Consider the following 22,191-nt stretch of genomic DNA (forward strand, 5'->3'; position numbering starts at 1 on the left):
ATATCATAAACCTTTCATTTACTAGGTAATATAAAAAAAATCTTTACTTATTATTATTCATTTTTGTTTCATATGAAGAATTTTTTTTGTTTCGCTAAAATAATTTTTGTTATTTCTCGACCATTGAATATATGTTGATATTTAAAAAGTTTTCTTATACCTCTAAGGTATTTTTCATCTTATCATACCCTTAATTATACATTTGTTTTTCTTTGTGTGATTCATTTAAATAGTCTCTCAAATTGTTTTTAAGATACACATTTCTTAATTTTTTTAATATTTTTATTTGTTATTTATTTTTATCATGTAAAATACTATTTCGATATATTTTATCTAATTATTTTTTATTTTCCAACTCATTATCAATCATACTCTAATATTTTTCACTATAATTATATAAATAACTTTTAATTACTATAATATAAAAATATAATGTAATTGTCATGAGTATTTTTTTTTATCACCATCCAATATATATTGGAGTTAAAAAGATACAAGATCTATGTCAAAATTTTATTATTATGTTTATTATTTGTTCTTTGCGTCATTTTGATCAAGTGATGTGTTATAACTTTTATTAGTGTATAAAAAAGAGATTCATTAAAATTTAAAAAATTGAAGTAAACAAACATTTAAAATATATTTTAATTTGAATATTTATCTTCCTTTTATATTTTTTTAAAAAAATATTTTTAAATTTTATCAACTAGGTTTGATTAATGTTTACAAATTTAATAAATGTTTTGGTTCTCATACAATTTTATTTGGTATTCTAATCTAAAATGCAAATAATTATAATTTATTTTAAAGTATTTGATATCGAAGAAACAACCATCCTCCTAATATTGAATATTTGATAATATATTTACTTTACCGTAATTTTTTATTATTTTATAAAATTAATTAAAATTAATATTGAAGTAGTAAGAAAACGGGTACGAGTGTGGGTACGAGATTATATCCATTATCTAGTGGAGATGGGGATGAGACAAAAAATTGATATTTGTTGAATTTAAGTATGAAAATGACGATAAATTTTTTCTACAGAGATAAGTATGGGATAGCGAAATTCGTTCTCACCGCCCGTCCCATTGTCATTTCTAGTAACGAAAGTGACAATAAATATATCGAAGTTAGTTGGTACAAATTATTGATCAAAGTAAATATCTGGTCTTGAACCATTGATTTTTTTTTTTCTTTTTTTACTTTGATTAAGAAGAAGAGTGATATAAGTTTAAAATTTTAGAAAATATTGTAAAATAATTTAGGCTTTTGTATAAACGAAATAATTTAGTGTAGGGATCAGGAATAATTCAAGTACATAAACTCATGTTTGTATATTGAATTAAATGGTGGTCGACTCATCATGGCCTTTTCTCTCTGGAATTGGTTTTGCTGCATTGATGGGTCTCTTTCAATTTTTAACAATTTTTTCTTTCTTGCTCGTCCATGGCTTATTCTGATACTGTCTCTTCTGACATCTCTTTTGCCACCAATACATTTGATCTGTACATATATATATATTAATTATGTCAATGTGCACGCATCTAATGATAAGTTAGATGACACTATTTATACAACTTGAGTATCAGACGTTAAACTTTTGATTAAGAGTAAGGAGTATATTGATCATGTTACTCCGAAAGTGATTTTTATTGTTTTTGCTTTTGCTAAAGTTACCTATTAGCAAAAAATTGATGCTCATGTATGCATTGTTCTCAAGGGTACCATTCACTCTTATTTAAAACAAATTTTTTCTTCCTACGAAACATGTTTTGAAATTTGGGAACACGTCAAATTATTATACACCAATGATACTTAACATCTATTATGGTGTTTGTCATGATCCTTTCAATGTTGTTGCTTCTCGACATCAGGATTCTATGGTTTATTACCCATGTCCAAGAAATAGAGCACCAATCAAATTTTTTCATGATATTGGCATTACACGAACTTGCTAATAAATATTTAATGTTCGTGATCAAATTTTGGGTTAATCTATTGTACCAATTTGACTTCTATTTGTTCCACTATTTTGCGTGTACCAAGTAAACCCATCAATGATACACATGTTTCTATTGATGATTTCTCTGTATTGGTCTTCTTAACAAAATGATTTCAATTGCTCTCGCAAGTCGGAAAAAGGACAAGGACGTCACAAGTGTGACCATTATGACAAGATAGGCCACAAGATTGACAGGTGTTATGCATTACATGGCCGCCTTGATATGTTGTTGTTCATATTGTGAGGATGGCCGCCTTGATCTCTTGTTGTTCATATTGTGAGGGAGGACCAATCTGAACAATAACAAATTGAAGATGACGTCCATGTAATGCATACCACCTTTCAATCTTGTAGGCCTAGCTTACCACAAAGGTCACATTTGTGACGACCTTTTTCAGGCTTGCGAGAACGAATGTGATCATCACATTGAGATACTAATGCAGAGGAATCATCAACTAAAGTAGGTGTATCATTGATGGGTTTACTTTGTACATGCAACAAAGTAGAACCATTAAAAGTCAAATTGGGTACAATAGGTGAACCCAAAATCCGATCATGGATATAGAGATATTTATCAACAAGTCTGTGTAATGGCAATACCATAAAAAACTTAACCAGTGATATATTTTTTGGGTAGGAGAAGAGACAAGACAGAATAACTCATTAAATTCATGAAAAAAACATGAATCTAGCACATATAATAAGCCATAAAGTCCTTATGCCAAGGAGCAACAACATTGAAAATATCATGAAAAAAACACCATAAAGACATTAATATCATTTGTATATAATAATTTGGCCTATTCTCCGACTTCAGGAGACTTCTGTCGTAGGAGCCAAAAAATTGTTTTAAAGAAGAGTGAAGGTACCCTTGAGAACAATGCATAACTAAGCATTGGTCTTCTTCTAACGGGGAACCTCAACAACATATGTAATATCAATCACTTCTTGAATAATATGATCAACATATCTTTGACCTTTAACTGTTAAGCCAAAGTTTATTGTTTAATACCCAAGTCGCATAATTAGTGTCTGTCAACACCCAATTTCGTCCGGGTAAATAAATTTATTTTCAAAAAAAATTTAAAAAATATGAAACATTATTTTCTTCAAAGATTTTCAAACTTTAATTTTAGAAAAAAAAAGAAAAAAAAGATGAAAAAAAAGAAAAAAAAGGAATAAAGAGATAAGAGCCCAATTTGTTATTAATTATCACACTTCTTCTCATGAGCCTAACAACTCAACCTACTCATAAGAAAGAAAAAAAAATGAATAAAGAGAAAGTAGTGATATGATTCTAATGATTAGAAGAAATATTTCTTCAAATGGTTATAATCAATATTACTAATTAGGATTGATTTTGTGCTCTGATTTACTATGAATTTGATTCTCATAATGTGTTGCTATCATAACCAATTTCTTTATTATATTGTTCATTACAATTAAGGTTGATATTGCATTGATATTGCAATGTGCGAGTATAAATATGCACTCTATCATAACCGGTAAAAAAATTCTCTACACTTCTCTGATTCTTTCCCATCACCACTCCCACATACACACCTCCTGTTTTATCTCTCTTTAAAAAAAAGGTTGAAGGAGGTAGAAAAAAGAAGAAGAAGAAAACATTCTCTACACCCTCTCTTTCTCTCATTACCACCCACATAGACAATGAAATTTTTTTAAGGTACGTCACTCTCCATTCTTTCATCTTTTGATTTAGTTTTTTTCAATTTTCATTCTTTTTTTTAATGAGAAAAAATATTTTTCCCCTTTCTTTATTGTCTGCCCGGCCGCTCGTGTCGCATGACATCCAATTTAGACTTTTGTTTTTTCTAAAAATATATACAAATGATCTAAAAATAAAAAAAAACTTTCTTTGTTTACTCTTTTATATCTATTTGGCTGCTCACGTCGTAATGACATCTACAACTACTTTAAAATAACTTTAAAAAAATATTAAAAATTTATAAATGATTAAAAAAATAAAAAATAAAAGATTAGAAAAAAAGAATTTATTTCAAGTGTCTATCCGGCAGCTCGCGTCGCGTGACACCAATTTTAAAATAATACTTAATTTAAATAAAAAGGTTTTTAAAATTATAAAACAAATTAAATCATTTTTCAAATATTTTTCCAAATAATTTTTTCATAAAGAACCTGATTCTCAATACGTAGGAGCGAGGATTAATCCTCGTTGGGCCCAAAAAAATAAAACAATATTTTTATCTCTTTTGTAAATTCATCTATTATTATTTGTTGGGAAAATAAATATTTTGGAAAAACCACGCAACTTTTACACATTTAATTAAAGGTACCGTCTTAGGACGGACGTTGTGGGGTGCTAATACCTTCCCCGCGTAACCGACTCTCGGACCCAAAATCTGTTTTTTCGTATAACTTGCTCTTTTTTAATGGTTTTCATAGTTTCCTATAACTATGCTGGCGACTCCAAACTCTGTTTTTACAAATTTTTAATTTTTGGTTCGCCGTCCCGTCGCGATTTCGGTTGCAACAGTGTCACCTAACACGGGTGATAATAAATAATTATATTATAAAGGGTAAAATTGATATTATGAAATGTGGACACAAAAGAGGAAATTCTCTTTATATATTGTTATAGATATTATCAATAAGAAATATATAATTAACTTTTAAAATAATTATTAAATATAAAATTAGAAAAATAAAATATACATACAACATAAGTTTTAAAATAAAATAAAATTATATTTATTAAAAAAAACGTGAAATATATCATAAAAAATGAGAGAATAAATGTTGATAAATAGAAAAAAAATAAAATTTTACAAAAAGTTTATAAAATTAACGATCAATTTTTAAAAATTTAATAAATAATTATATTTTAAAAATTAAAATTTGTATTTTAAACTGTGGACACAAATAATCTCTTTACTATTATATATATATATATATACTATATGATTTATCATATTATGTTGATTTTAAATTACTAACCAATGTGTGATACGAAATGCTTATATTTATATGTGATAAGAAAGTAATTGACACGATGACATGTACGAATATAAATAATAAATAAACTTAAAAATAAATATTTTCTTTATAATATTTATGTATATTTATTACATTTTCTTTACAAATCTCGTGCATCCGCTTATATTATATATTAACAATATGTATAATATAAAAGAAAAAATGGGTTAGGAATTAGAAAAGTTGGCGTATAAAATTGAAAAAAAAAATATTATTTTTATAGTATCATACTTGACCAAATATAATGTATTCATTATAATTACCTTAAATTATAAAATAAGTATTGCAGGATTTATTTATTTTTTTAAGTATCTATGGCTTCTTAGACAATCAATTGACAGATTCAAATTATAAATATTCAACTGAATAATTAACTTGATGCAATCAATATTGCACAATTTATTTATTTTAACATTTTATAATAACTTAATTTAAATAATCAGTTTAAATGTTCAAATAATAAATATCTCAACTATTATAATTAGCTTAAGTTAAATAATATAATTAGCTTAAACTAAATAATATAATTTTTATTTCCCTTCATTCCTAATAATAATTATAACAAATTTCATATAATATTACTATAATTATAAAAAAATACTACTATATCTAAAAAATAATATTATAATCATTATTAAATATATTATTATAAAAATTATATAATATACTAAATAAATTTCCTATCATATTATATAAAATCAAAACTTACATATATCGTTTAATTGTTTAGTTGATTGGAGTAAATATTCATTATAATCACTTCAATTATTATAATTATATGAGGCATAAATTTATGTGTAAAAAAAAATTTAATGATATTTAGATTAAAATAAATACCTGAATACGGTGATATAACAATAGAATACTCTTATAGTATAAAATAAATAGACCAAATAGACACCATATAAATTACATAAAAGTAATTTTATTAATGGAGTGTGTAAAGTTGTTGTTATTAGAGTAAAATAGGTACTAAGTTCTAAATATAAATACAGTTGAATTATTCTAATTTATTGGTCAGCGCAAGCTAGAACAACAACTTTTAGTTATTATTATTATTATAATAATTTAGTTATTGCGTTCTGTTTAAGTTGACAGCGAAGTTTTATTTCCTTAAAAACATATTAACAGAATTTCTTTTTTTTTTCAGATACATTACAGATTGAATTTTAGGTAAAAAAATAAAGAACAGATAGATTTAATTGCTAAACTAAGAGATCCAAACAAAATGGCGTTGTTATTACTTGGCGTTTTTCAGGGTCAAAAGAATAAAACTAACAGTAGTGGATGCAATGTATCTTAATCTTTGCATAACCATCTTAAATGATTATCATGGCTAAAGTTAAAAGTGATCAGTTATTAAATGCGGATTAGGCTCTATAATTCGATGTGATATATATAACAATTCACTACAGTGTCTGCTTTTTCAATCTGTCCAAACATTCAGCCAAGAGAGAGAAGATAGAGAGAGAGGTTCTGTTATGCGAGAGTTACTTCCCGCAGAAGGTTCTGTGTGGAATCTATAAAACAAATATGGGGAAAGGGGAAGAGTAAATGCATAGGGAGAGAGAGAGACGGGAAGAGAGAGAAAGGGTATATTTTAAATTGGTTGTTGCAGTGATTGATTTCTAAGAAATCATCAGAAGGGGTTTCGTGGTAGCTTTGTTCTTCTGTCTAGCCGAGATTCTGGAAAATCAAAATCTCCACGTCTTCTTCTAACCATATTCTTGTTTGTCACTTCAAGATTTTCGCCTTACCCTCTCCCCTCAACAACCCAACCCAACGGACTCTGTACTTCTCAATTTTGTTATATATGCTCTGTCACGTGTTGAATTCTGACTTCCCTTCACGAACTGGGTTCCGGGTGGGGCGTAATTCGGGTTTTTTCTACGCCCTCGTTTTTGGGGTTTGATAGGTTCGTCTCTTTTGGGGCATTTTCTTCATTATCGCTTTTTGACAACGATAAGGGGTGTTTTAGTCTCGGCCTCATTGATTGTTGCACACGTGGGTCTGTTCTCTGAGTTGGGGTGCTCTAACTAGGGTTTTCGAGGGGATCCGAGGTTAAAGTTTGTGTCTTTCCGCGAATATCTCTGTTGGGTATGTGCAAAGTTGAGCTGTTGATGCAGTGTTAAGGGTTGAATTGATTGATTAATTGATTTTAAAATTTAGCCTAGAATCTGTTTGGTTGTATTTTTCTTCTTCCGTTGGTTGGACTCTTTTCCGGATTCAGTAATCTGAGAATTTAATAGGTTCCTAATCCAGAATTTTGTCCTTGTTCCTCTTCTATACATTTTATCAGGTGAAGTGCGAGTTTGTGAGGTAAAAAAAAAGGTTATGCCGGATTTTCCTTGATGTTGTTTTGTGTTTAAGCTATTGGTGGGGGTGTGATTCGAACCCTGTGTGCTTTTGATTGGTTTAATATTTTGGTGGACAAAGGGATTGTGATTCATTCTTGTGTTGATTGGTGGATAAGATGAGTAGCAGCGTGTCTGGAAGTTTAGTCCATCAGGGCCAGTTGCTTGTTCATATTGCTGAGAATGGACACTCTTTTGAGTTGGATTGCAATGAAAACACACTTGTTGAGGCAGTTATGAGGTCTATTGAATCTGTTACGGGAATTAATTTCAGTGATCAGCTTGTTCTTTGTTTGGATATGAAGCTGGAATCACATCGCCCGCTATCTGCGTACAAGCTACCATCTGACGAGAGGGAGGTTTTCATATTCAACAAATCAAGGCTTCAAAACAATTCACCGCCTCCACCACCGGAGCAAGTTGATATTCCCAACCATTTGGAGCCTCCATCGCCAGCATCCTCCCACGATTCACACCCTCTTGATGATGCTTCAGATCCTGCTCTGAAGGCTTTACCTTCTTATGAACGACAATTCAGGTACCATTATCATCGGGGGCATGCTATATATACTAGTACTGTGATGAAATATGAGCATTGTGAGAGGCTTTGGAGAGAACAGATGGTCCAAGAAAGAGCAATGGAGGTTGCAAGGGGTAATTTGGATCAGTATTATCGAATGATTAACCAAAGCTATTTCGACTTCATGAAACGTTATATGCAACAACACAGGATGCATTCTGATCTTTTGGTGAATTTTGGGAAGAATGTTGAGAAACTAAGGTCCATCAAACTTCACCCTGCTTTGCAAACTGCTAATCGCAAATGCTTACTGGATTTGGTCAAGGAGGAAAACTTGAGGAAGTCAGTGGAGAATTGCACCAGCTCCCACAAGCAGTTTGAGAATAAAGTGTCACAATTTAAGCAGACTTTTGGGGAAGTGAAGCGTCGGGCGGAGGAATTGTTGTCCACCAGGGCTTTCTTGCCCATCAAGAATATAGAACAACCAATTAAAGAACACCAGAGATACATAAATGAACAAAAGAGTATCATGCAATCTCTGAGGTTAGTTTTTATTTTAACATTTTTCAACTATTTTTTGTGTGCTTTGTCCTGTTAACGGAGCATCTAAAGTTAATGTGTATACCGAGTTTGATATGGCATCCTGTTTTTAACTTGTTACTTCTCTCATGACTTCAATATGCAAAATCTGGTTCTCAACTTCTCATATGTTGTGTTAACACTTAGCGGGCCTGAAATAGTTAAACGCCATTTTGCAAAGTTCTTGATCCATTCCATGTTTTAGGAGTGCCTATAGTTCACTGGAGACGAATCAAATGGAATAATACTTTTGCTGTACTTAATGATTGTTGTAATTTGTAACTTAATTTATATTTTATGTTTATATTTCTCTTCTTCTGAGATATTTTCATAATATTAAACTTATCAGAACATCTTATCAATTATGTTTTCATGGGATTTTTGCAGCAAGGATGTTAACACTGTAAAGAAACTGGTAGATGATTGTCTATCCTCTCAATTGTCTTCCTCACTTCGTCCTCATGATGCAGTTTCAGCCTTGGGTCCTATGTACGATGTTCATGACAAAAATCACCTGCCCAAAATGCAGGCTTGTGATCGTGCTATTTCAAAGCTACTAGAATTTTGCAAGGAAAACAAGAATGAAATGAATAACTTTGTGCACAATTACACTCGAAACATAACCTATGTTTCTTATCTCATCAAAGATCAAAAGCTGCAGTTCCCTGTTTTTAAAGAGGCAATGACTCGTCAGGATGGCTTGTTTGTGGATTTAAAGTTGTTCCACGGTATTGGTGCAGCATACAGAGCTTGCCTTGCAGAGATAGTGAGACGAAAGGCTTCTATGAAGCTGTACATGGGCATGGCTGGGCAAATGGCTGAAAGATTAGCTATAAAACGTGAGGCCGAACTCAGTAGACGAGAGGAGTTTTTGAGAGTTCATAGTTCATGCATTCCTAAAGATGTACTAACGTCTATGGGATTGTTTGACAGTCCAAACCAGTGTGATGTCAATATAGCTCCGTTTGATGGTGATCTGCTTAATATTGACATATCAGACGTGGATCGATATGCTCCTGAATATCTAACAGGAATAACTTCCAAGATGGAGAAGCTAGGAAGCTTTAAAGGTTCAACTGCTTTGAATAGTGATAGCTCTCATTTGGCTGAGGATGTAGATATTGCTGCTGACTCCATTGAGAGATATGATTCTGAAGGCTTGCCAGATGGCAGTGAGTTGATTGAAATTGCTGGAACCTGCAAGATGGAAGTTGAGAATGCAAAACTGAAAGCTGAGCTTGCTGGTAGAATAGCTTTAATATGTTCGCTCTGTCCTGAGGTAGAGTATGAGTCATTGGATGATGAAAGGGTGAATAATATGCTAAAGAATGCTAGAGAAAAGACAGAAGAAGCCTTGCATTTGAAAGATGAATATATTAAACATATTCACTCCATGCTTAAGATGAAGCAAATGCAATGTATGTCATATGAGAAACGTATACAAGAATTGGAGCAGAAATTGTCTGATCAGTATATGCTTGGGCAGAAGCTTTCCAATGTAAATGATGTGGCTGGGAAGGAAATAAAGTCAGAATCTATCAGCAGTGAAGCTCACATGCCTTCCATATCTACTTCTGAGCCCATGGATGAGGTTTCATGCATCTCAAGTTCCCTGGATGCAAAACTTGGTTTGTTCACAGAACATACTGGTAAAGTGTTAGATGGGGTGGATGAAAACATGTTGGATTCCTCTGGAGTTCAGAACCCACAGTTGGACTCATCTATGATGGAGCCTCATCGGGAAGAAGCACAGAGTGCTGATAAAGATAAGAAAGACAAGATAATCGGACAATTAGGCATGTCGTTAACAAACAGTTCTACTGGTGAGAACATACCTGTGTCACATGACCTTGTACCTTTTGACCCCACAGTTTCTCAAGACTCAGAATCCAAAGTAAATGATGATAAGGTGTTGTTGGAACTACGAAGTGCACTTTCAGATAAGTCAGATCAACTGACTGAAACTGAAACCAAGCTTAAAAATGTTATAGAGGAGGTTGTTGTGCTCAAAAGGGAGCTGGAAGCTAGTAAAAAACTACTTGATGAATCTCAGGTAACTGTGGAGTTGAATCATACCCATCATTTTAGGGTTGCAATTTTTGTTTTTTAAATCTGTTGTGTAGTTCTCCTAAACTATTTATTTTTTTTGTCTCTGTTTATTGATTTCTCTCACTTGGCTATCTTAATGTCATTTTTTAATTTCCAATTTCTGTCCGTTTTCTTCACCCGTTTCATACATTATAGAAGCATGCATTCCTATTGGTTATTCTTCTGGAAAGTGTTTAAATTATTCTGTCAAAAACCAAATAAATTATCATCTTTGTATTGCTGTTGCCTTGCGACACCCACATTCTTGCTGTTTTTTAGTGTCTATAGATCCCATTGAAGTGATTATAGATGTATTACTAAAAGTAAATTTCCTAAGCAAAATATGCATTAATTTTGTTGTTCTATAAAGCCATGCCATGCAGAGTTTTATTTGACTCTTGTCAGTTTGGAAGTTTACTATAGATAGGCGAGGCTCACAAGGGCATAGTCTTCTTTAGATACATGTTGCAGATCTGTTGGGCTGAACTACAGGCATTTCTGTAAAAAGAAACCAAATTAAGTTTCTTAATTATTTTGGATATTGGATCTGAGATGAAGTTGAATCCGTATGGTGAATTGAGAATTTCGTTCAAAGACTTGTGTATGATCAGAAGGATATTGGATGAATGAACTTTGTACATGAAGTTTTTTTTTGCCACCACGGCTAAGCTTTATGAACGTTATACACATTGTTGGTTCAGTATTGCGCTTGCCTTTCATATTCTAATGAACTTTTTCACTTTCATTACAGATGAATTGTGCTCACTTGGAAAATTGTTTGCATGAAGCAAGAGAGGAAGCTCAGACTCAAAAAAGTTCTGCTGACAGGAGGGCCTCAGAGTATAGTTCACTACGGACATCTGTCATTAAAACACGCAGCTTTTTTGAAAGACTCAAGACTTGTGTTTATTCTCCCGGTGGTGTGGCTGGTTTTGCAGATTCCCTTCGTAATTTGTCGCAGTCTTTGGCCAAGTAATTTACTTATTCTATGCCCATTCTCACTGAGAAAATATAAAATGACTTATGGTGGTAGACTTGTAGTGATGGAAACAACTTCTTCACTTGTTAGAACTTATGAGTCCCACATTTTAGTACTCTGTTTCTTTTTGAGGGTCAGATTTTGAAGTGTTTTTATTTCTATTTATCTGTTAACTGATTTACATATGTATATATTGTGTGGGGTGGATAGGGAAAGAGTCATATTTTATACAACTATTTTATTAGAATCAAGAATTTTTATTACATTTCTTATTTCATACAAAATAAACTTCAAAGAGTTAAACAAGAACGGAGGAGGTAGTAGGAATGTTCTCATTAAGTTTGATGGTAATGAGGTTATTGATAATAGAGGAATTCATTCAGCAATCACATTGTTAGGTTGACGATTGAGACTTTCTGCAATTGAGTAGACAGTTTTCGCTTCTTTTGTTCTCTTGCATGGAGTGGAATCTGATATAAACATTTCCAACAAATTTAATTTCTATGCTATTTTTCATGAAATGGAGAAGATTCCAGGCCTTTGTTTTAGACTGATGCGCTTTCCATTGATATTTTATATTCATTCTTAATGAACTGCAACTAGAAGGATGATGATTGGAACACTTCTCTTTTTTCAGTTCTGCTAATGACAGAGATGATGATGACATTGCTGAGTTCCGAAAATGCATTCGTGTCTTGGCCGATAAAGTTGGTTTCTTATCGAGGCACCGGGAAGAGCTGCATGAGAAGTACTCAAGAACGGAAGCTGCTAATGAACAGCTTCGGAAAGAATTGGAGGAGAAAATAGACCAGGTCAAAACTTATTACAATAAGCATCAACTTGAGAAGCAGGTATTAGCTTCTAGTTTTCTTAACGTGACAAAAAATGGTTGAGCCTCTGAGATGAGGTAGACAAAAATGGCTGATGATGCTTGTGATTTATTTGCAGGCAAATAAAGAGAAGATTTGTTTTGGTTGCCTGGAAGTTCATGAGATAGCAGCCTTTGTGCTCACTTCTGGTGGGTATTATGAGGCAATTACCAGGAACTGCTCTAATTATTACTTATCCGATGAATCAGTAGCCCTGTTTGCAGAACATGTTCCAAGCCGACCTAACTACATTGTTGGACAAATTGTGCATATCGAACGCCAGATTGTGAAGGCGGCACCCCCTCGGGCTGAAAAATTTAGCACCCCTGACAAAGGGACTGACTGGTTGACCTTGAATTCAGGTTCAACTCCAAACCCATACGGTCTCCCTGTTGGCTGTGAATATTTCCTAGTGACAGTAGCCATGTTACCTGATACCACCATTCATTCATCTTCTCCTTCCTGATCCTGCTTCATCCCTCGCAGCAGATTAGACGTGATGGAAGAATTCAATTGTACATAAACTACATTCAAACTCCCAACTGCTCTTCATTATGCCTCCTGCTTTAACCATTTGTACAGCTCATAAACCAATTTAGTTTCAATCTCCCTCTGTAGATATTTCAATCCTTTTATCACATTTTGTATAGATTGTCAATATTATTTACAACTTCTGCTTATTTGGACTTTTGCTGCTCCTTTCCAAAATTCATATTTTCATATCTAAAATATATTTAATTTAATATAATAATACATACAACCATTTTAAGTCAATTGAAAAATATAATTAGAATATGTTAATTGTTAAATGGTTGGTTTTTTTATTGGTGGGTAAATATATATATTTTTTGCAAGAGGTACTTTTCAAATCCACTTGATTCTAGTGGCTGTAACAGAACCTCTCAAATTACAATGATCTTTTATAGTTATAGTCAGAGTTCAGAAGTCACAGTTTCCCCCACCTAACAACTTATTGCCATATAAATATCTGTATGTGGCACTCATCTCAATGTGATGACATTCCTTTAATGTGATGTTAGGTACGATGATATCCACCATTCTCCCGTCTTCAATGTAATAAAAAGTTGATTCACCATAAAAATTGTTAATTTTGTTGATTCACCATGAAAGTGAAGCTTTGATTTAAAAGTTGCTCTTATGACAGTATTAAGTTAAAAAAAATCATTTGTTTATATTTAAAATCAGATTTTCTAAACTAGAGAGAAACATTGTAGAAACAAACCAGATAATGAGACATTCCTATCCACAGAAGTGATATATCTTCTAATACAACATACCTACCTTCCATTGGGTGGTTAAAAACACAAGAAATAATGCAAATTTCGGATTCTTATATACAGGATATATATATATATATATATATATATATATATATATATATATATATATATATATACGCACGATTTGTTTGCAGACAATATTACTCAGTGGTCAACGTTAACTATGACGTTAGCAGTCACTGTCCTCTTCTGATATGTTAAGCAAGAACTTTGACAGTGAAGTAATACGAGGAAGGTGAAGAAGAAAATCTCCGAAAGAGTCTTTCCTGGACATGCCCCCAGAAACATCTCTGAAGTCCACTTCAGCAGGCTTGACATCTATTTTAATTTTGATGTTGTGCATTGATTCAAGATCATGGCTAAGAAGAATATTTTTTCCATCAGCAGCATTTTCCTTGTCATGTGAACTCTGCAAAGCTGCAGGGTCCGTCTGCAGAAGACAGTAGAGAGAATTGACCCTTGTGATGAGTGATTTTTCATCAGAAGCTGCTATAACCTGATTGTCATTAAGAAGATGCTGTGCAATTTCCTCCAGCATTTCCTGAAAACCTGGTCTTCCTCTTCCATCACAAAAGGACGGATCCCCACAAGTTATTTGTTCCGAAAGGCAGTGTTCAATGTGGCCAATAAAATCACTCAATGACATAGAAGTGCGGAGTCCAGCCAATTTTATCTGATCGCAATTTCTTGGGCCCTTGGAATCAGTTTCAGAGCTTGTGCTCCCTTCAATTACAAGGTTCTCAAAAGCATCTGGTTGTGTATCAAAATGAGGTGAATCCAAGATTATCTCAGGTTGCTGGCTTACGAAATTAAGATGTGCGTCACACTGAACAAGTTTTTCAAAATTCTTCGCTAACATCCCTTGCGGAAATTCCAAAAAATGTTGCCTACAAAACCACATGATGAAGTTCTCAACATCATGGCCTAGTAAATTACAGGACAACAGGACCTAAACATAATAGTATCAAGTATCAACCTTGATACAAATGAAAACTAGGAAACTTAACCAAATAAACTTGTTACAATAAAACCATTATTCACGAGTCACAAAAAGACTTAACACCAGATTCAATTTAAAACCCTAATAGGTTTGTAGATTATTCTTACTTATACATATTATTATATGTTGCTCAACTTGATATTTTTATACGGTGTAAAACTGCGATTCAACCTTTAACATTACGCTTCAAAAGAGTCCTCTAAAGCCAACAAAAGATACTGCATCAAATGCAACTCAACCTCTCTTCCTCAACTATTTCAGTAAGTTTTTCTTGCTCTTATCGAAAGGTTCTACTGAAAACTAGTTTTCCAGCCCAGCTTATGATAAATCAACAAAAACCATGATATTTCTCAATCTGATCCAATGCAAAACTGTTGAGCTTAACAGCCACACATCAGAAGACTGAAAAGAATATATACCTGTGTTTGCCAGCCTCTCCATCGGTAAAATCTGATGTTGTTTGCCATACTGTATGCTTTCTGGGCTGAGGATTAGTCTCCTTGAAGAAAAGAGGTTGTCTTGCGAGCTGCAACACACAAACGAAACCAATAATTCAATGAAAATGAAACTGAACATTCAGCCAAACATTTTGTATCATTGTATTGTAAAAGAACGCTCAAAGTAGCTATATAGAGAGGTATGAGAATAAAAATTACAGCTACTGTCAACGAGCTAGGTCCCGTATCAGGACAATTTGCCTTAAGTGACATGATATCTGACCACTGGATTTCCATTTTGCTCTTTAGTTCACCTTCAAGAACTTCCCAAACTAGCTTTCGTTTAGCGAAGTAACATTTCGCCACTAAATCACCCTCATGTTTTGATTTATACTGCCACAAAGAGAGATCCTTGAGTTATTTAAAACTCAAAGAAAAATTATATTTTCCCAAAATTCTAGAGACAAGTACTTATATCTAGAATATACCTCCCACGAACCAATTCTTAGAAGTGAAGCTGGGAAATTTGAAGCCTTAAGCTTTTCAACAGAGCCTGATGCAGGCGCAGCCAGACTTTCCTTTTTCAAACCAGAGCTTAAATTTTCATTTTGTGCATTTGCAATAAAAACATTCCCTTGAGAAAGCTTCATCTGTATCAAATGTAATAGTGAAGGGCTCTTCCTAAGACGTAAACCCAGAGGGCTAGGCTCATCAAGTATATTGTACTGGGGAGGAGAACTGGAAGCTGCACTATTTGAACCATTCCATTGCTAAACATGCACAAGGAGAAAAGGAAGTTATAAAAAAATGAATACAAACAAATCCTTAAAATCTGCAACTGTTTCATCTGAGTATTCAAACTTGATCTCATCATTCCAGGGACATAATCCTTTGATTTTTGGACTAATATGTTTGACAGATTGTATTCTTAACATGACAGTATATTACAAGTTTTTTAAAAACTTTGTTTGTGATATGAAAAATGCATGTTCTGTGATCTCAGCTTTATATTGCTGACACTGCTCGCTCAAAGATTAAAACTGTTAGACCCCTGACACAGGTGTATCTATCTATCTAAGAAAAGGGAGAACAATATTAAAAAAGATGAGAAACACACCTCTTGTGAAGCGGATGAAGGTTTGAAACGCTTATTGAGAGGAGCATGCTCTTCTTGCAGCGGTTCCTCCACCTCCAACTTCAACGACACCGTTTCAAGGTCGGAACGGAACGTCATGAAACTCGTTGGTAGAACCATGAAAAATTTTCAGTGAAGCAAGAAATGCTGAGTCGCAAAAGCCCTTAAAAAATGAAAACAGAAAACGCGGAGAAGACCAGAGCAAACAAGAAAAAACGGAACTTTTGTTTTGGTTGGAGTGGGTTGGCAAATGGCGGAAAGAAAACAAAACATCCTTCGATGCTTCAGAGGTGCAGCGCGTGAACGTGATCAATGGCGCGTGCGAATCTTTCAACTGTCTAAAGTAAGACATTTGCTTAGTTCTTGTCGGCGCGTGTGCTGGCACACACACATGAAACGAAACGGGGTCATGGATAATGTGGGCCCTTCTTTTTTCACTTTTAAGTTTAAAGTCACGGTGGCCAATGGTTCAAATATTTATGCCAAGTGTACTCTTTGCATTCAACGACCAAACGGATAAGGGGGCGTTTTCACCCCTTGTGTTTTACATTCTTAATTTTACCTTTTCCTTTTGCTAATTACACTTTCAAAGTTTTCCACTTTGTTTTTGGAACATTGTACATACTATACTATGTTTATGCAATGCTTATAAATTAATTAGGGAATTGTGAACTCTCATAATTAAACTATATTAGCTTTTAGCATTCTTGTTGACTATTGTTTTGGGAGGGAAGTAACTTTTAAGAAGTATTATGAAAGTTCAAAGTTGATAAAAAAAATGAGAACCATAGTTTACATTTACTATCCTAACTAGTTAAGAGAGAGAATGGTGACAACTAGTTTGTATTTAATCTTTAACATTTAACATTTGATGGTATTTGATCTAGTTGAAATTTCTTCTATCGACATTTTTTTTTAGTTCAAACTTGTTGGTTTATATCTTAAAGAGTATTTTTAGAGTAAAATCTCCACTTGAAGTCTTAAATATAATATGTTACTTTTTAATAAATCTTTATCAAAAGTTATATTAAAATTTCATGCTATAAAAGGTGGGTTTTTTTTTTAAGAAGAACACTCAAAATCCTTAGAATTTTTTTATATATATTCTTACTCTAAAGTTTAAATTGATAATTTTTTTAAACCAATAAAAATTTACTAGTGAAATTTATTATTAAAATAAAAATTAAATACGATAGTAATCCCTGTGAAATAAACAATACTTAGAATTTTAAATACCTTTTTTCTGTATAAAAATTTTAAGAATTGTTTTTAAGATAAAGAGAAAATATGTGAAGGAAATAGAATATTATTTTTCTTATTTTCAAAAAAGTGGTTCCGACTTTTTACTATCTTTTATTAATGATTTTTTGGAATTTTTATTAATGTTTTTTTTGAATCTTTATTAATGATTATTAATTTTTATCAATGATTATTAGCAATGCATTTTTACTCTTCAGAGCATCCGACCACTTGAGATGATTAAATGATATGAAAATTAAAGTTATTGGCAACAAGAAACTCTTCAGATCGAATTTTGTCTATAAGGATAAATGTATAACCTTATGCAAACACACATATTTCACTCGAATCAATTAACATTTAAAATAACTTTTAAGAAGAGTGCTACAAACATAATTTTTTATTAATTAAATTTATTAAAAACTTTAAAATCAAGAAAAAATCATTATACTAAATTTTATAACTTCGAACGAATTTCAACCGATAAAAAATATAATTTGATCTTCACAGGAAAGGATGAACGCAAAAACCCAGTTTCAAGTTATCTACTCATGTTCCTCGAAAAACAATGATCAACTGTGTATCCCTTAAATTTTACCTAACAAGACGTTAGCTACACACTATTCAGCATATTTTTCATCATTATTAGATAGAAATCATTCGCAAATTCCATCTAACAGTAAATAGTATTTTTGAAAGAATAATTTATAAACAATTTCACTAATATCCCTCTTCAGTTTTTTTGAAATATCCTTCATTACAACGTAAAAAAAAAAAAAAATCAAGATATACGCAAGAAACAAACTTAATTTTTCTTTAGCAATAACCTGAATTCGAACTTCATCCATAAAAAAAGTATGAAAGTTGCACATCCTGAGCAAATTCACTTGTCATATTAGTGTAAAAACCCGGAACACCGTGTTTCAACTTATCAAATCTGTAAAGTAAAACATATGCCAGCTACACACTTTAACTACTCTTCATTATTAGATAGAATTCATGATAGATTCCACATAAGTATATCACGTAACAGTAAATAGTAATCTGAGAAGAAAGTATTGTAGAGTATTTTGTTAATATTCCTCATTCTACATAACTCACCAAATAGATTATGATGCTCACATGATTTATCATAGCTTACCATAAAAATGCAGAGATAAACAGGAAGATGGGAAACAAATAGCAATACTGGGATGTCAATAAATAGCCATTGTTACATGACACAGAAAGGTGAACCACATTCTAAAGATATCGATGTCTCAATTAGCCAAAACAAACTGTATTCATTTGAAAGCAGATTGGAGGCGTCACAATTCACGACAAAACACAGCTAGGCTTTTGACTCAGTTTTGCAAACACGACATCTATTTAGCATTTCTGTTTACTTTCAGATATGGCAAGGCTCCAATTACGTTGTCATAGTCGCTCCTGCTGACCGGATGCTGTAAAAGACGATAAAAAAATTAAGACACGAGAAAACCAAACCCATAATTTAATAAAATAGTCCAAATCCTAGCCAAAAAATAACTCAAGGTCAACAAGAATAACAGCTTAATCCAGCCGTGTCATTCTAGAAATTCAACTACTGTTGAGATGGATATGGATTAGGCAGAAGTCACTAGTTCAAGATGAGAAGAAGCTCAATACCCGGATTTCTCTCATGAGGGGTGATATCATTTTATCTCTTGTAAAGTTTTCAATTAAAAAAAGCAAAGGTAATATTAGTTCAATTGATAATATTTCAATCAGCTTATAGAGTTGCATACTACTTCACTTTCAAGGATGCAAGTTATAGATAGCTGTATTCACATTAAGTTATCACATAAAATTGAAGTAGTTTGTTGATATTGGACAAGAAAATCGTGGATGCTTTGTTAAATTAGGATTTTGAAATGAGCACAGAACATATGCAACTTGGAATAAACTGCTCAAGGCAGTTCAATGACATATGACTGAGACTTTGGCTAAAAAAAGAATCAATGTCATGTTTTGAATATCAGATGCTCCAAAAGGCTTGTTCATCATACATATCAAGTTCAAAACTGTCATAATCTCCAAATTTCAATTATACACTACACAGATCACTCGAAATCAAATAGCTACATCTGAATAGAATGACACCATATAAACAATGATGAAAATGATAACAGCTGAGTGACATTGATTAAAGAATTAAATATGGAAAGCTTTGACGGAGAAGTGTTAGGAAACAAACCTCTCCCCCATCATGATTTCTTATAGAACTTTCTTTTTATTATTCCTTAATCAATCCCCTTAAAGCACTCATTAGTAGGACTCTACAATAATTATCTGAAAGAAGAAACCCATTACAGACAAAGTCCACATGTAGGAGACAAGAAATAAGAATTCTAAACTTGAATTTGGTATTTGGTAAATGTTCGATTGCAGAAAACTAGAAATCATTAAGATAAAAATAGATTAACATTTCATAGGAAAGGGAGGGGTAAGGCTGAATTGAATATTTTCTGACTTATTATTTGTTGCAAGCTCTTTCTTCCATAAAAATTATGCATAAGAGAAAAAATGCTTTCAAGTATCAACATACAGACATTGAATGCAACAAACTATCATATGGCATGCATTAAATAAGGATAAACAAAATGCGTGGACTGAACTGAACTCTAAAAGTGGTTTAAAAAAACTAGATTAAACTGTATAGTTGTTCAGATGAAATAAACTGGGCAATATAATTTGACTGAACTGAGCCAAACTAAACTATTTGGAATTGTTCGAACTATTTGAATTATTACCAATGTATATCTTATTTTAAAACATATTTTTCAATCTTATAAGATGTAGTTCAGTTTAGTTAAGGTAATTCTATTTAAGAACAATTCAGTTTTTAAAATAATCTAAAAGTACAATTCAGGATTTTATGAAATTCACTTGAATATCAATTTAGTTCAATTCAAATTGTTTTTGAACAGTCTTAACTACATGAGTCACTGAAAGCGTGGTTGTATTAATTTGTGAATTGGAAAGTGACAAACTTCCGTTCAACTACAACCTTAATTGAACATTACTTATGCATTGCAGATTTGCTCATAAGGGCAGATGTTTAAAGTTTGTTTGAATAAATTTCTCTCTAAGCACTTATAACAGAAGAAAATAAGAAAGAAAACAAACAGACTTCTCTAATTCTCATATTAACTTTTCCAAAAGATGATTTTTAATTTATATGTATCTAAGCCAACTTTAGTTTATGAAGAAGGTTTTTTTTCATTTAATTTATTTATTTCTTCTATAGGTATTGATGGGAAACAGTATCCAAATATATATCTAAGCTTAAGCTAATGTTCTGGTCAAATGGGAGAGCAGATTAGAAGACAGAATTGACCCTCCAAAGGCAACGCTATTCTTCTAATCTCATAATTAAAACCAAAGCAAAGAAGCTAGCAAACACACTAAGGTTGTAAAGTTCTAATGAAATGCAGTCTAAACAAGGAAAACTAACACAATGCACAACCAAGCCCCAAAGACAACTAGTAAAACAATAAAAGCAGTCATTGGCCATCACAAAATCCATCCAATATCTAAACGCCCAGACAATTCACCAAACACGGGTAACAAAAAGTGCAGTGGGAACATTAACTTGATTAGGTTAAGCAAGGAGAAAATAGAGAGAATAATAATAGGATTAACATAATCTAACCATTTTGGAGAGTCGTAATTTGCGCTTGGTGTTCTTCTTGACAAGCAAATGCTGCTTACCAGCTCTCCTACGCACAATTTTGCCTCGCCCCGTCACCCTAAACCGCTTTGCCGATGCCTTTATCATCCATTAACCAAATTCAATTTCCAAAAACCCGGAATGAAGTCGGAAAAATAGAGAAAGAGAGAGAGAGATAGAAAGAGACCTTGTGGGTTTTCATTTTGTAGCCCTTAGCGGATACAATGGTGAGAGGGCGAAGGGTTGGAGGGAGAGGAGAAGGAGCTGTGCACAGCTTTTGACGAAGAAGTGGAGCGGAGATGGAAGCTGAAGAACTAAGGTGGAGTGAGTTGGCGCTGTTTGATGCAGGGAATCGAAGTGAAGTGTAAGAGAGACGAGTGGAAGAAGAAGAGCAAGGTAAAAGTCCCAAGGCCAAGGAGACGGTAGCCATTTTCAGTGTGAGGTGAGGTTCGTTGGAGCCAAAGTTCTGGTTTATGGATAAAGCTGAGGTGCTAACTGCCTATGCAGCCAGAGAGCTACCTCTTGTCCTCTAATTTTTCTCCCTCACATTCACCTCATCACAATTTCTTTTCATTTTTTATGTTTAGCAACTTTGCTTGTAATAGTTAATATTAAGTATTATATCTTTAACCTTACGCTACAAATCACAAGTGTCAGGATGGCCGAGTGGTCTAAGGCGCCAGACTCAAGTTCTGGTCTTCGAAAGAGGGCGTGGGTTCAAATCCCACTTCTGACATTTTTTTCATTTAGTTGATTTTTCCTTATTTATTTATGATTTGTCTTTCTCCTGTGTGAAAAAAATACCACTTCTGATATTTTTCCTTATTTGTTTATGATTCCTCTCAATACCAGATTCCTGTGTGAAAAAAATACCACTTCTGATATTTTTCCTTATTTGTTTATGATTCCTCTCAATACCAGATTAATCATGTCAAAAATTATGATTAGTTTGTCAGTTAAAAATAATGATTTAATA

The 22,191-nt window shown here is 32.7% G+C and overlaps 3 protein-coding genes and 1 non-coding gene across 4 annotated transcripts; 2 read left to right on the forward strand and 2 right to left on the reverse strand.

Moving 5' to 3' along the window:
• Positions 1-6,444: 6,444 nt before the first annotated feature.
• On the forward strand, positions 6,445-13,100 carry LOC114178294 (autophagy-related protein 11). Its single transcript, XM_028064115.1, has 5 exons — positions 6,445-8,440; positions 8,864-10,529; positions 11,316-11,536; positions 12,181-12,394; positions 12,492-13,100. The coding sequence occupies exons 1-5, from the start codon at positions 7,497-7,499 to the stop codon at positions 12,876-12,878; spliced, it is 3,432 nt and encodes a 1,143-aa protein (XP_027919916.1). The 5' UTR covers positions 6,445-7,496; the 3' UTR covers positions 12,879-13,100.
• A 699-nt stretch (positions 13,101-13,799) lies between these two features.
• Positions 13,800-16,726, reverse strand: LOC114178295. The gene is made up of 5 exons (XM_028064116.1): positions 16,268-16,726; positions 15,639-15,920; positions 15,370-15,543; positions 15,133-15,239; positions 13,800-14,600 (listed from the first exon to the last, which is right to left on the reverse strand). Exons 1-5 carry the CDS (start codon positions 16,403-16,405, stop codon positions 13,883-13,885), a joined length of 1,419 nt encoding a protein of 472 aa, XP_027919917.1. The 5' UTR covers positions 16,406-16,726; the 3' UTR covers positions 13,800-13,882.
• Positions 16,727-18,557: 1,831 nt separating this feature from the next.
• LOC114176163 (50S ribosomal protein L35, chloroplastic) lies at positions 18,558-21,768 on the reverse strand. Its single transcript, XM_028061105.1, has 3 exons — positions 21,403-21,768; positions 21,198-21,314; positions 18,558-18,966 (listed from the first exon to the last, which is right to left on the reverse strand). The coding sequence occupies exons 1-3, from the start codon at positions 21,643-21,645 to the stop codon at positions 18,889-18,891; spliced, it is 438 nt and encodes a 145-aa protein (XP_027916906.1). The 5' UTR covers positions 21,646-21,768; the 3' UTR covers positions 18,558-18,888.
• A 99-nt stretch (positions 21,769-21,867) lies between these two features.
• On the forward strand, positions 21,868-21,951 carry TRNAL-CAA. The gene has a single exon. It is a non-coding gene; the product is annotated as a tRNA-Leu (tRNA).
• Positions 21,952-22,191: the final 240 nt, after the last annotated feature.

This window comes from Vigna unguiculata, chromosome 3 (assembly GCF_004118075.2).
Source record: "Vigna unguiculata cultivar IT97K-499-35 chromosome 3, ASM411807v1, whole genome shotgun sequence".
Lineage (NCBI taxonomy): Eukaryota > Viridiplantae > Streptophyta > Magnoliopsida > Fabales > Fabaceae > Vigna > Vigna unguiculata.